Consider the following 15,006-nt stretch of genomic DNA (forward strand, 5'->3'; position numbering starts at 1 on the left):
CTTCTCTTCTCTCCGATCTCACATCACTCCTGTCCCATCGCTACCTCAAACTAAACCTGTCCCAACCCTGCCACTTCCCTCTCCGCAACACAGCTGGAATCCTTCCCTTCCTTACTGCAGATTCAACCAAAGTATGTCTTCACTCCCTCATGTCCTGGCTTGATTTTGCTAGACTCATTTACCTCACTCGCTGCTCTTCCTCTGCCAATTTTTGATATAAATCCCTACATTGACCACCCATAAAGTACAGATTTAAGTGCAAAAGTTCCTACCTGTAGGGCTCTTCCATACATCTCTAACGTCCATTCTAAGAACACTCTGACACGCGCACTTTTTTCTGAAGATGAACTACGCCAGTGTCAGATTTCCTATTAGGCCCAGGCCCGGCAAAGATTTCCGCCCCCCATTTTTCCGTGCTCTCGGAACTAATGGGAAGGTACTTTGCCTGAGTCGGCCACCTCCTTGGTGCCGCTCTCCTGCTCCTTTGGAATCCTGGCGTCAAATGACTCTGCGGACGTTGTCCCCCCCCCCAACGTGACAGCACATGGCGTCTCGTTGCCATGGCAATGTGACATTGCAACGTCAAATGACATCATGATGCTGGGATTCCAAAGAAGCAGAAGGGCGGCACCAAAGAGGCGGCTGACACAGGCAAAATGCCTAGGGGCGACAAATGTTGAAATCCGCCACTGACTACGCCTCTCTGACCCCTCATAACTACCTCTCAGGACACCTTTATTCCCTGGTATCCCCTGCCCTGTCCAATCAGGATAGCCCGTTCCATCCACACATTCAAAACCTCCCTAAAAACTCAGTTTTTGTAAGTTTCCCTACCCAACTCCTTCCTAAGATCCTTTCATCTCCCTGACTCCAGTATCAGTTACCTGTGACCTGTATCTCTCTCCGCGGTGCGTATTATATTGTTCTGTGTCGTATTGTTGCTATTAAGTCTTTCTGCACCTTTATTACTGCACTGCGGACATGGAGGGCACCCTATAAATAATAATAAACAGATGTATGGCTGGGCACTTACTCCACATCTGAGGGCCAGATAGGACTGGAGACAATTATATGGGAGAGATAAAACCTACCCGGAGAACCAACATTTTTAACAGACACCAAGGATAAACGGCAAAAAAAATAACAATTTTTTTAAAAGCATGAATCCCCTAATGTTAACCTGTTAAACACACAGTACCACTACTATTCAGTGTGATCCTATACGCGGCTGCACGTTCAAAGCACAGTAGATTTCTTATATGGGAGAACGAGCGGCTCAAGGAGATAGGACAGTGACTCTGATAACACAGAGTTTGAATCAGGGGCAACTGGTTCAATTCCCGGTGTCGGCTCCTTGTGACCGTTATCTCCCTGTGCCTCAGGCACCAAACACAGAGTGTAAGATTATCTGGGCAGGGGCTGTGCTGTAACATTCCTATGTGCTGCGTCCCGCGCGCTATACTGTAACATTCCTATGTGCTGCGTCCCGCGCGCTATACTGTAACATTCCTATGTGCTGCGTCCCGCGCGCTGTACTGTAACATTCCTATGTGCTGCGTCCCGCGCGCTGTACTGTAACATTCCTATGTGCTGCGTCCCGCACGCTATACTGTAACATTCCTATGTGCTGCGTCCCGCACGCTATACTGTAACATTCCTATGTGCTGCGTCCCGCGCGCTATACTGTAACATTCCTATGTGCTGCGTCCCGCGCGCTGTGCTGTAACATTCCTATGTGCTGCGTCCCGCACGCTATACTGTAACATTCCTATGTGCTGCGTCCCGCGCGCTGTACTGTAACATTCCTATGTGCTGCGTCCCGCGCGCTATACTGTAACATTCCTATGTGCTGCGTCCCGCGCACTATACTGTAACATTCCTATGTGCTGCGTCCCGCGCGCTATACTGTAACATTCCTATGTGCTGCGTCCCGCACGCTATACTGTAACATTCCTATGTGCTGCGTCCCGCACGCTATACTGTAACATTCCTATGTGCTGCGTACCACGCGCTATACTGTAACATTCCTATGTGCTGCGTCCCGCGCGCTATACTGTAACATTCCTATGTGCTGCGTCCCGCGCGCTATACTGTAACATTCCTATGTGCTGCGTCCCGCGCGCTATACTGTAACATTCCTATGTGCTGCGTCCCGCGCGCTGTACTGTAACATTCCTATGTGCTGCGTCCCGCGCGCTATACTGTAACATTCCTATGTGCTGCGTCCCGCGCGCTATACTGTAACATTCCTATGTGCTGCGTCCCGCGCGCTATACTGTAACATTCCTATGTGCTGCGTCCCGCGCGCTGTACTGTAACATTCCTATGTGCTGCGTCCCGCGCGCTGTACTGTAACATTCCTATGTGCTGCGTCCCGCGCGCTGTACTGTAACATTCCTATGTGCTGCGTCCCGCGCGCTGTACTGTAACATTCCTATGTGCTGCGTCCCGCGCGCTGTACTGTAACATTCCTATGTGCTGCGTCCCGCGCGCTATACTGTAACATTCCTATGTGCTGCGTCCCGCGCGCTATACTGTAACATTCCTATGTGCTGCGTCCCGCGCGCTATACTGTAACATTCCTATGTGCTGCGTCCCGCGCGCTATACTGTAACATTCCTATGTGCTGCGTCCCGCGCGCTATACTGTAACATTCCTATGTGCTGCGTCCCGCGCGCTATACTGTAACATTCCTATGTGCTGCGTCCCGCGCGCTGTACTGTAACATTCCTATGTGCTGCGTCCCGCGCGCTATACTGTAACATGCCTATGTGCTGCGTACCACGCGCTATACTGTAACATTCCTACGTGCTGCGTCCCGCACGCTATACTGTAACATTCCTACGTGCTGCGTCCCGCGCGCTATACTGTAACATTCCTATGTGCTGCGTACCGCGCGCTATACTGTAACATGCCTATGTGCTGCGTCCCGCGCGCTATACTGTAACATTCCTATGTGCTGCGTCCCGCGCGCTATACTGTAACATTCCTATGTGCTGCGTCCCGCGCGCTATACTGTAACATTCCTATGTGCTGCGTCCCGCGCGCTATACTGTAACATTCCTATGTGCTGCGTACCGCGCGCTATACTGTAACATGCCTATGTGCTGCGTCCCGCGCACTATACTGTAACATTCCTATGTGCTGCGTCCCGCGCGCTATACTGTAACATTCCTATGTGCTGCGTCCCGCGCGCTATACTGTAACATTCCTATGTGCTGCGTCCCGCGCGCTATACTGTAACATTCCTATGTGCTGCGTCCCGCGCGCTATACTGTAACATTCCTATGTGCTGCGTCCCGCGCGCTATACTGTAACATTCCTATGTGCTGCGTCCCGCGCGCTGTACTGTAACATTCCTATGTGCTGCGTCCCGCGCGCTATACTGTAACATGCCTATGTGCTGCGTCCCGCGCGCTATACTGTAACATTCCTATGTGCTGCGTACCGCGCGCTATACTGTAACATTCCTATGTGCTGCGTCCCGCGCGCTGTACTGTAACATTCCTATGTGCTGCGTCCCACGTGCTATACTGTAACATTCCTATGTGCTGCGTCCCGCACGCTATACTGTAACATTCCTATGTGCTGCGTCCCGCGCGCTATACTGTAACATGCCTATGTGCTGCGTCCCGCGCGCTATACTGTAACATTCCTATGTGCTGCGTCCCGCGCGCTATACTGTAACATTCCTATGTGCTGCGTCCCGCGCGCTGTACTGTAACATTCCTATGTGCTGCGTCCCGCGCGCTGTGCTGTAACATTCCTATGTGCTGCGTCCCGCGCTATACTGTAACATTCCTATGTGCTGCGTCCCGCGCGCTATACTGTAACATTCCTATGTGCTGCGTCCCGCGCGCTGTACTGTAACATTCCTGTGCTGCGTCCCGCGCGCTATACTGTAACATTCCTATGTGCTGCGTCCCGCGCGCTGTACTGTAACATTCCTATGTGCTGCGTCCCGCACGCTATACTGTAACATTCCTACATGCTGCGTCCCGCGCGCTATACTGTAACATTCCTATGTGCTGCGTCCCGCGCGCTATACTGTAACATTCCTACATGCTGCGTCCCGCGCGCTATACTGTAACATTCCTATGTGCTGCGTCCCGCGCGCTGTACTGTAACATTCCTATGTGCTGCGTCCCTCGCGCTATACTGTAACATTCCTATGTGCTGCGTCCCGCGCGCTATACTGTAACATTCCTATGTGCTGCGTCCCTCGCGCTGTACTGTAACATTCCTACGTGCTGCGTCCCGCGCGCTATACTGTAACATTCCTATGTGCTGCGTCCCGCGCGCTGTACTGTAACATTCCTATGTGCTGCGTCCCGCGCGCTATACTGTAACATTCCTATGTGCTGCGTCCCGCGCGCTGTACTGTAACATGCCTATGTGCTGCGTCCCGCGCGCTGTACTGTAACATGCCTATGTGCTGCGTCCCGCGCGCTATACTGTAACATTCCTATGTGCTGCGTCCCGCGCGCTATACTGTAACATTCCTATGTGCTGCGTCCCGCGCGCTATACTGTAACATTCCTATGTGCTGCGTCCCGCGCGCTATACTGTAACATTCCTATGTGCTGCGTCCCGCGCGCTATACTGTAACATTCCTATGTGCTGCGTCCCGCGCGCTATACTGTAACATTCCTATGTGCTGCGTCCCGCGCGCTATACTGTAACATTCCTATGTGCTGCGTCCCGCGCGCTATACTGTAACATTCCTATGTGCTGCGTCCCGCGCGCTGTACTGTAACATTCCTGTGCTGCGTCCCGCGCGCTATACTGTAACATTCCTATGTGCTGCGTCCCGCGCGCTGTACTGTAACATTCCTACGTGCTGCGTCCCGCACGCTATACTGTAACATTCCTACATGCTGCGTCCCGCGCGCTATACTGTAACATTCCTATGTGCTGCGTCCCGCGCGCTATACTGTAACATTCCTACATGCTGCGTCCCGCGCGCTATACTGTAACATTCCTATGTGCTGCGTCCCGCGCGCTGTACTGTAACATTCCTATGTGCTGCGTCCCTCGCGCTATACTGTAACATTCCTATGTGCTGCGTCCCGCGCGCTATACTGTAACATTCCTATGTGCTGCGTCCCTCGCGCTGTACTGTAACATTCCTACGTGCTGCGTCCCGCGCGCTATACTGTAACATTCCTACGTGCTGCGTCCCGCGCGCTGTACTGTAACATTCCTATGTGCTGCGTCCCGCGCGCTATACTGTAACATTCCTATGTGCTGCGTCCCGCGCGCTGTACTGTAACATGCCTATGTGCTGCGTCCCGCGCGCTGTACTGTAACATGCCTATGTGCTGCGTCCCGCGCGCTATACTGTAACATTCCTATGTGCTGCGTCCCGCGCGCTATACTGTAACATTCCTATGTGCTGCGTCCCGCGCGCTATACTGTAACATTCCTATGTGCTGCGTCCCGCGCGCTATACTGTAACATTCCTATGTGCTGCGTCCCGCGCGCTATACTGTAACATTCCTATGTGCTGCGTCCCGCGCGCTATACTGTAACATTCCTATGTGCTGCGTCCCGCGCGCTATACTGTAACATTCCTATGTGCTGCGTCCCGCGCGCTATACTGTAACATTCCTATGTGCTGCGTCCCGCGCGCTATACTGTAACATTCCTATGTGCTGCGTCCCGCGCGCTATACTGTAACTGTGACGCGCTTTGTGTCCCATTGGGAGAAAAGCGCTGTATGACATAAAGTTATTATTATAAGTGTGTTTGTTTTATGTCGGTTACGGAGGATTTGGGGCAGCCGTCCCCTTTCCCCCACTCTGGCCCCTTTATTTCCAGCAGGTATAAGCAATCATATCATAGAAGATCCACGTGACTTGTTCAAACGGCCTTTACTTTGCAGGTCGTAGCCCGTGAGAAATCCTCCCCAAATATTGATGCGAATACGTTTTTTTTTACATGCCTTAATAATGCCGACACTAGCCATGTGCACCCTTCTTTGGAATCGCTGCAGTATCGTCTGCCAGGTATCGGCTCCCCGCTAATAAACAGTATGTTCTAGTATTTTCCCAATCAGGTCAGCGCACTTGGCCCTACATTTAAAAAAGGTGTATAAATAAATGTCTTAACCCTTTCACTGCCAGAGACTTGCAACACATAGGGTGCATATCAGGGGCATGGCGATATGTTTGAGGTCAGAAAGCCTACCTCTAGGCCAGGGGAGCTCCCTGTGATTCCTCCCCCCAACAGGTCAGGTTTTCATGATATCCCAGCTTCCCCACAGGTGGCTCAATCAGTCTCTGCTTCAGCACAGGCGACTCAATCAGTCCCTGCTTCAGCACAGGTGGCTGAATCAATCCCTGCTTCAGCACAGGTGGCTCAATCAATCCCTGCTTCAGCACAGGTGACTCAGAGACAGTCTTTGACTGAGCCTCTGATTGAGCCGCCTGTGATGAAGCTGGGTTAGCCTGAAAACCTGACCTGTTCGGGGGGGCTTGGACTGAAGCTGAGCCCCCCTGCTCTAAGTAGCACAATGACAGCATACAGTATAAAACATGTACCATACAGATTGCACTATTTCATTAAGTATCAATCTCATTTAGAACCACAGTGAACTCATGAAATTGTCGTGTTTAATGGGTTAAATGCAACTAGTATTTCACATGAATTTGTCTCTGAAATAGAAAACTACCCAGGGATTTGGATTACAAGAGGGGAAAGTAAAAACATTTAAGAAAAAATGAATGTCAATCTTCCACTTGGGCTACTGGGTTTGAACCAGTTCTCTGATGTGGCATTTTCTCTTGAAAGGGATGCTGGGGAGTAAGAGTTCGCTCTGGTTTCAAGAATGCTTTCCCCCTCTGCGATCAGGGGCCGGAGTGCAGAATAATGAAATCACATCAGTGTGACTTTGACTTGGCATTGGGCCACCTGTGCGGTTGGCCAAGGCATCATAACAGTATGAACAAATGACGCCTCACTCCTCTGCTATGCAGCTGTGCGAAGACATACTGTACTGGAAAGCAGATTCTGGAGACAGTTCAGCCAATGCTTAACTCTTCTTGTTTCTGGAAGAGCCTTATCCTTATCCTAACAGATCATCTTTTTAAGTTGTGGCTAAAATGGATCAGTTCGGTCAGTGGTTTCAAACCTTTTTTTGATTATGGAACCCTATGTGAAATTCTGAGGAACCCTCTCTAATAGCGTGTCTGAGATCAGATGCATTGTAAGGAACCCCAACCCTCTCTAATAGCGTGTCCGAGATCAGATGCATTGTAAGGAACCCCAACCCTCTCTAATAGCGCGTCTGAGATCAGATGCATTGTAAGGAACCCCGACCCTCTCTAATAGCACGTCTGAGATCAGATGCATTGTAAGGAACCCCAACCCTCTCTAATAGCACGTCTGAGATCAGATGCATTGTAAAGAACCCCAACCCTCTCTAATAGCGCGTCGGAGATCAGATGCATTGTAAGGAACCCCAACCCTCTCTAATAGCGCGTCTGAGATCAGATACATTGTACATTCTTCTGTATTTGATACCATTTTCAATTGGCCAGAAAATTGCAGGGAACCCTTTAGGGACGCCCGGGGAACCCTGGTTAAAAAACACAGAATTAGGTTAATAGCACTTTGGTGATGGGTTACTAACTGGCAATATTCCCTTGTGAGCCTGAGCCCTTATGGTGACACTGCCGTGATAGAAACATAGCTGCAGTCTTGCATATCAAATGGGCAGATCTGTCAAGGCCTTTGGAGTTGGCGTTGGTCTTTGGAAGTTGGCCTTACTTATTTCCTGCATAGGTTGCCTTGTAAACAATAAGCCATGTAGAATTATTCAATGAAAGTGTCATCTCGTATCAAATGCTGCACGTGTAATTTGTCGTTGTGGGTGACAAACCTGGGTATTGGTGCGGATAAAGTCACAGATGCACCTGGAAATTCTGAAGATGCTGAAGGGTTGTGCAGGGCCCAATGACTACAAAATGTTGCCACGTGGGCTGGCTACAGGACTGGAGTCTATGGAAGGAAAGTCTCGCCTGCAGTGTGTGATTATGTGTAAAGCGTTATATTAACTTTCCCAACAATGGCTCAGAGATTGAGCAGATTGACTTGAGGGCAAACAGAAGACACAAGCAAAGGTAAAGAGGAATACAAATCTAGCCATCTGATTATGGCCCAATAAGCAGTCTTCTGCCAAGAGACACCATCCAGCGCTGGATGGCATCTTACAGCACATTGGATTGAATGGGCTGTAACCGGTCTTCCAGCGCCAGAAGGGGTCTTATGGCAAAAGACTGCTTAGTAAATATGGCCCTATAGATCATGATTTGTGTGTACCTATGTATAGTGAGAGGCACAACAGTAGATACTCATGGTTGTCATAAATAGATTTTGAGTAGTTAAACTAAGATCCTGTGTTTGCCATCTTGCAAGGTTTGACTGAACCCATATCAGTTTCACCAGTACAACGTACAAGGTTTCCCTCTGACTTACCAAGCACTGGCCAGCAACGCAGACATCTACGGAGCCAGCTTCGCACGGCGTGCCATCTTGGGCCTTCTCTGTGTGGCGTACGTAGAAGCGATACCCGATGGGGCGGCAGTTCAGCTCACACCTCTGGTTACCGCGTACTGCAAAGATTAAGAAGGAGATTGAGTGTGAGCTAACGAATCCCAATAATACCAAACCTGATCTGGCAAACACATGTTAAATACAGGGAGTAGTGGGCAGTACAAAATACTCTCTTCTTTAATCCAACTACTAAGAGACGTATGGGTTGCATCCAATGAGAAACGGGCTAAATAGACTTGCTAATGATGAGTACTGGGTTCCAGGTTGCCACAGTTACAATCAATAAGTTCTATTCTTTCTTACTGTGGCATCTTTTTCATCCCATCGTGTCAACTACTTCTCCTTACACATGTCAACCAGATGTCTGTGTTACTCTGAAACTGTCACCTGCCAAAACAGCAGATTAATGTCTCCATTCATCCACAAATCCCTGGGGAGTTGCCTTTGCATGGACAATTCAATCACACACATTTCGTCCTTCAGTTTTAAACTGCGAGCGTGATTTGCAATCACTTAATGGGGCTTCTGGCACACGCCTTTTATAAGATAAGGAGGCCCCCCGCTTGTGACATTGAAAGAAGAAAGTTCCAGCTTTACTATACCCTCCAAACACTTCCAGGAATTGCACAAGAGACCCCCTCACACCACTTAAGAGCTACTTGGCCTGTTGACGCCTGGTAGGACCGCGAGTGGGGCTGTATTTTTCATGACAAGTACACAAATAATTTACATTGAGTTATGTCCTGTGACACAGCCTCCAATTGCTAAGATTATTAGCAGCATATGTTTTGCTTCACATGATACTTATGATTTCCTCATACTTAAATGAAAAATAAAAATGCTCTGTAATAATAAAAGCCTGTAAGCATTTGCTGGGCGGTGATTACTTTTCTCTCGCCATATCTCAGTTGGAGGGGGGTTGCGTACAATGCAGATATACATCTCTGTATCTTGAAGGCGACTGCAAAAGGTTCCATTTTTATTGGTGACTAAAAGTTCAACAATTCAACAAGTTTTTAAAGGGGCAATCTCTCGTAGGACCAGGGTGAACTAATCCCAGTGACATGTTTGTGAGATCCCATCTGAATAATTAATATATGCAGCTCAACCCCCTTATAACGCTGTGCTTGGGGTCCAAAGAATCACATCGCGCTATAAGCGGATCGCATTAGAAATAATGTACAATTGTATGCGTTGTACAATAAAGTATTTAAGACGCCAATAATCATGTTGTAAAGTATTCATAAATACAAAAATTGGGAGCCACGCTTGCATCGCGTTATAAGCGGATTCGCGTTTTAACGGATTCCGTTATAACGGGGTTGAGGTGTGTATATATATATATATATATATATATATATATATATAAAAATTTGCACCCATATCTGACCCCGTATTTTTTATTTTTATTTTCAAATTTCGATTTGGGAGGGGTGTGAATCCTCTGGGTACTCCTTTTTGCGGAACGCGGAGTCTCCCCCAACCCCACCCCTTCTTAACTTTATGATGAGGACACGGGTGGAGAAGAGTAAAGCAAACACTTGATTGACAAACACCTTTTTATTCAGTGGCCGCTAAGAAATTCAACTGGCTCACTATTGGGTACTGCACCTTTAAATGAGCAGACTCGGCATATATTGGGATTTTGACATGCTATGCCAGGGGTGGGCAACTCCAGTCCTCAATGGCCGCCAACAGGTCAGGTTTTCAGGATACCCCTGCTTCAGCACAGGTGGCTCAGCCAGTGGCTCAGTTGACCAAGCCACTGACTGAGCCACCTGTGCTGAAGCAGGGGTATCCAGAAAACCTGACCTGTTGGTGGCCCTTGACTGAGCCACCTGTGCTGAAGCAGGGGTATCCTGAAAACCTGACCTGTTGGTGGCCCTTGAGGACTGGAGTTGCCTGCCCGTATGATTCTGAACGACTGGATCATGATCGGAGATATGTTTAACAGACCTAAAAAAAAATCCAGCACTGCAACTGGACACAGACAGCAACAAATGTCCCGCAACACGTAAAACTGAATGTCAAATACAAAGTACTTTCAACAAAGAAAAGCTGGGATCTTACAAGTGAACACTTGGCCCGTACAACCCGCTTTCTGAGGTGTGATTTATAAATGTTTTATTTTTATTATTATTATTTGGGACGAATTGGCGATTCAGAGAACTCAGGGCAATGTTTTTCTTGCTCCCCCTAGGACACTCTTCTCTGTTTGGAGGAGAACTGATGTTAATAAATATTTAGGGATTTTGAGTCCTGAAGAGAGCTGTGTTCCTGCAACGTGAGACCTCCCTGGCTTCTGGGGATGAGTTTCACGAGGGCTCTTTTCTGAGGCCAGATTGAAAGCAGAAAGAGCTGAGAAATGCACACAGCTGGGAGACATCTGGCCCGCTCTGTTTCTAAACTCAGGCCAGCTCTGAATCCCAACAAGGTCATTCTGTGTTTTACAGTATTTTGCATCTGGCCTGACAACCAACTGACTTCACTGTGAGGATGAGGAACAGCTGATCGGAGCATGAACAACATCCCTTTGCCTGTGTGCACATTTCATAACACACAGAGGAGTGATGAGCATATGAGGTTTACATCAATGAGGCTGGCACCTTTGTTCTTATTAGGGTGACCAGATTTTCAAAAGTAGAACCTGGGACATATTAAAAAATGATTTATTAAACAAGTGACATCACTTAAAAATACATTTTATAATGGCATTTGTTTAATAGAGTCCCCAATTTAGGCTGGATTGCTGATTTATTTCAGTTCCCAAACATAACACAAACTCTCGAGTGTATAAAAATGACGGATTGGTTTATATTAATAAATTGTTTAATTAAGAGTTTATCAATATATTTAAAATGTTTACTCTTTGATATTATCGATGGCATAAAAACATGCAGTGTCGCGAGCTTGAGCATAAGAGGAACCCCCCCAAAAAGGCGTGTAACATTTTAACCCAAGCGAAAGAGGAACTTAGTAGGCTGCAAATAGAAGACATGGAAAAGGTCCTCAAGTGAATTAGACCAGCGGTGCACAAACTGGGGGGCCGTAAGATTTTTTTTGGGGGGCGCGGGCGACTGCAGAGGTCCCGTTCTCTTCCCCAAGGCATTTAAATGAAATGCCAGGGCACCGCGTGAGGCCTCTGTAACCTCTACTCACCGGCATTCAGCCGGCTTCAGGACGCGTGACCATGGCAACACGGCGTCAAATGACGCTGTAGGGTCATGTGACGCCACAGTTGCCTTGGTAGCGTGACATCAAATGACGCTGAGGGTCACGTGATGTCAAACGACCAATGACGCCGTGTGTGGGAATGAGGGGGGCTCACAACAGATGAGAGCAGGCAGGGTGGGAGCAGCAAAAATAGTTTGCGCGCCCCTGGATTAGACAAACATGCTATGATAAAGTCAATAAGGCTGAGCGACTGTTGGAAACCAACCTTAGAGCCCCGAGGCTTAGAACTCAAGTCTCAGCGATTACATGAAAGAATCGGGAGATTATATCCCTGCTAGATAGCAAAATAATTCCATAGTTTCTACGCTAAGCGCTATGATCTGGTCTCGTCAGACCCATCCCCCAAACCGGCTAGTTTTGAACAAATAAACATATATCTGAAGAAGTGTAACCTTCCCAAATTAAGGAAGAACTAGGGGAGGTTTTTAAGACTTTAAAACCGTCAAATGCCCTTGGTCCGGATGGAAGGTCAAATTTATATTATAAAAAATATATTAGGACAATATCCCCGTTTCTGATAGCTCTTTTTCACAGTTTTTTAAGAGAACACATTCTGGAACAGATGTCCAGGGCAAACATAGCGGTCATCCACAAAGAAGACAAAGACCCCTTGATGAGTTGCGGCAGCTATAGGCCAATATCTTTATTAAACTCAGACAAAGATATATAGCAAAATCCTGGCAAACAGATTAAGCCCAATTCTTCCATGCTTAATTCACAATGATCAAGTGGGGTTTATTAGTGAAAACTACACGAACAATTAAAAATGTAATTGATCATCTAAATCAGGGGGTCGCAAACTTTTTTCCCTGTGCCCCCTTTTTTCCCTGTGTCCCCTCACTCCCGCTCCCCTGCCAACCCCCACTTACCTGCGCTCCGGCGTCATGATGTCACGTTGCCATAGCAACGTGACGTCACATGACCTCGCGGTGTCATTTTGACACCGCGTTTCCATGGCGATGCAGGAAAGAAGCCCCCGGAGCTTAGGTAAGTAAAGGTTTACAGAGGCACTGCAGCTCCCCTGGCACTTCATTTAAGTGCCTTCGGGAAGCGCGCGGGGCCTCTGTAAACCCCGCGCCCCATGGGGCTCGCGCCCCCCAGTTTGCGCACCGCTGATCTAAATCACACCAAGCCTAAAGTCATCCTGTTATGTCTTGATGCTGAAAAGGCATTTGACAGGATCAAATGGAGCTTTCTAAACAATACACTAGAAGCGTTTAGATACGTGGGTTCATTCTTGAACAGTATTTGTATTGTATGTCTTTATTTATATAGCGCCATTAATGTACATAGCGCTTCACAGTAGTAATACATGGGGTAATCAAATAAATAACAGATAATATAAATAACAGATCATGGGAATAAGTGCTTTAGACATAAAAGTAACATTTCGGAAGAGGAGTCCCTGCCCCGAGGAGCTTACAGTCTAATTGGTAGGTAGAACGTACAGAGACAGTAGGAGGGAGTAACCCTATATAAGCCCTATATAAGTCGTTTACAGCAATATTACAAATCCCTGGGCGCGATGTGAACCAAATAAAAAACCTTAATGGAACTAGACATGGCTGCCCTCTTTAACCACTGTTGTTTGCCCTTACAATAGAACCACTAGCGACCACAATCAGGAGAAGCCCTAATATACAAGGTATACAAATAAGACATACAACATACAGGTTGTCACTATTTGCGGATGATGTCATGTTTACCATTTCTAACCCAATGACATCTCTTCACAATCTGCAGTCCACACTCTTAGAATAAGGTTCCCTCTCAGGGTATAAAATGAATATGAGAAAATCGGACGCTCTAAATTTGCCCCCCCAGAGCTATGAAGTTAAATTACTCAAATTGAATTTTGATTACAGATGGAGGGAAACCCATTTAAAGTATTTGGGCATTTTTAACCAAGAGAGTGTCTTATGCCAACTAGAAACAGATAAGAAACGTAAAATCTCATATTCTCAACTCAAGGCCATTGGAGGAATCTGACAAGTGTTTGGTAATTCTGTTTGGATATCTTTCTTATTTGATGAAACTGTCTGCCTTTATTGTAATAATCTTTTTCTGTAAACTAAGCACGGTACTACTTTTGAATCTTAAATCTAAACTTTAACAAGTATATATTTGGCTCTGATTGAACTTGCACGTTTTGTAGCGTCATTTACCTTTTCGGACACATTTTGCTACAACAGAATTTGTGTTAAGTGTATATTGTCTTTAGTAACAGGGACCAAAGACGCTGCAAATTACATTTTTGATAACTCTTTGGTGGTGGTGACAGCAGAGGGAGATATTATTCATTTGAGGGACCTTGCGCAGGTGAAGATTGGATCAGCTAGATAGCGGTGTGTATTAACTCTTGTGAGATTAAGTCTCGTGCTCACAGGTGTGCCATTCATGTCAAATGCCTGAGGCACCAAAATCATGGACTATAAGCTCTGCTGGGCTGTGACTCTGTCTGTGAATATGCCTGTGTGCTGTGTACCGCGCACTATACTGTAATTGTGACACGCTTTCAGTCCAATTGGGAGAAAAGTGCTATATGAAATAAAGTTATTATTCCTTACCAATGATTACCATTCCCGATATAAACACAACTATCTATATCTATTTGCCCAAATTAAAAAGAACCTGCAAACCTGGAATAACTATCACAACTCCTGGCTAGGGCGCATTATTTCAGTTAAAATGAACATCTGGCCCAGATATTAGTATTACTTTCAGACCCTATCGATCTCAAGCCCACTCAGACATATTAAGGACATCCAGGACAGGACAATGCAATCCATTTGGCAAAATAGAAAAACAAGAGTTGCTAGGTCGGTCTAGCCTAGCAGTTTCCGAACATTAGGAGTTACTATCTGTCAGCACATCTGAAACAAATCATATATTGACACTCAAAAGCAAAATGGATGGGTCGACTCTATGGATGGGTCAAGTTACAGAACATATTTAGCAAACTGATGGGCCTACAACTAAGACATTTCACAATATTTGGGAACCTAGGAATAGTCGGTGACAACCGAATTGATAGATCCAGGTTGGTAGCCCTCACAAAGGCGACACATTGGTGGGGTATAGGATGTGCCATTAGAATTGTTGGGTTCTAAGGAGTGCTCAATTTGCGTCTATCTGAGAAAGTGCATAAAAATGCTTTAGCCGTTTTGATGCATTATTGCCATGTTAAATCTAAATGTATTCACAGAGTGCAAAGAG

General features: G+C 47.0%; 1 protein-coding gene across 2 annotated transcripts in view; it reads right to left on the minus strand.

Moving 5' to 3' along the window:
* ADAMTSL4 (ADAMTS like 4) overlaps positions 1–15,006 on the minus strand; it is a 176,249-nt gene that overhangs the window by 39,273 nt on the left and 121,970 nt on the right. For both annotated transcript variants that reach the window (XM_075607592.1, XM_075607593.1), the window contains exon 7: positions 8,479–8,615. In XM_075607592.1, the coding sequence (XP_075463707.1) occupies positions 8,479–8,615 (137 nt within the window). The remainder of the gene's footprint in view (positions 1–8,478; positions 8,616–15,006) is intronic.

Source organism: Ascaphus truei, chromosome 7 (assembly GCF_040206685.1).
Source record: "Ascaphus truei isolate aAscTru1 chromosome 7, aAscTru1.hap1, whole genome shotgun sequence".
Lineage (NCBI taxonomy): Eukaryota > Metazoa > Chordata > Amphibia > Anura > Ascaphidae > Ascaphus > Ascaphus truei.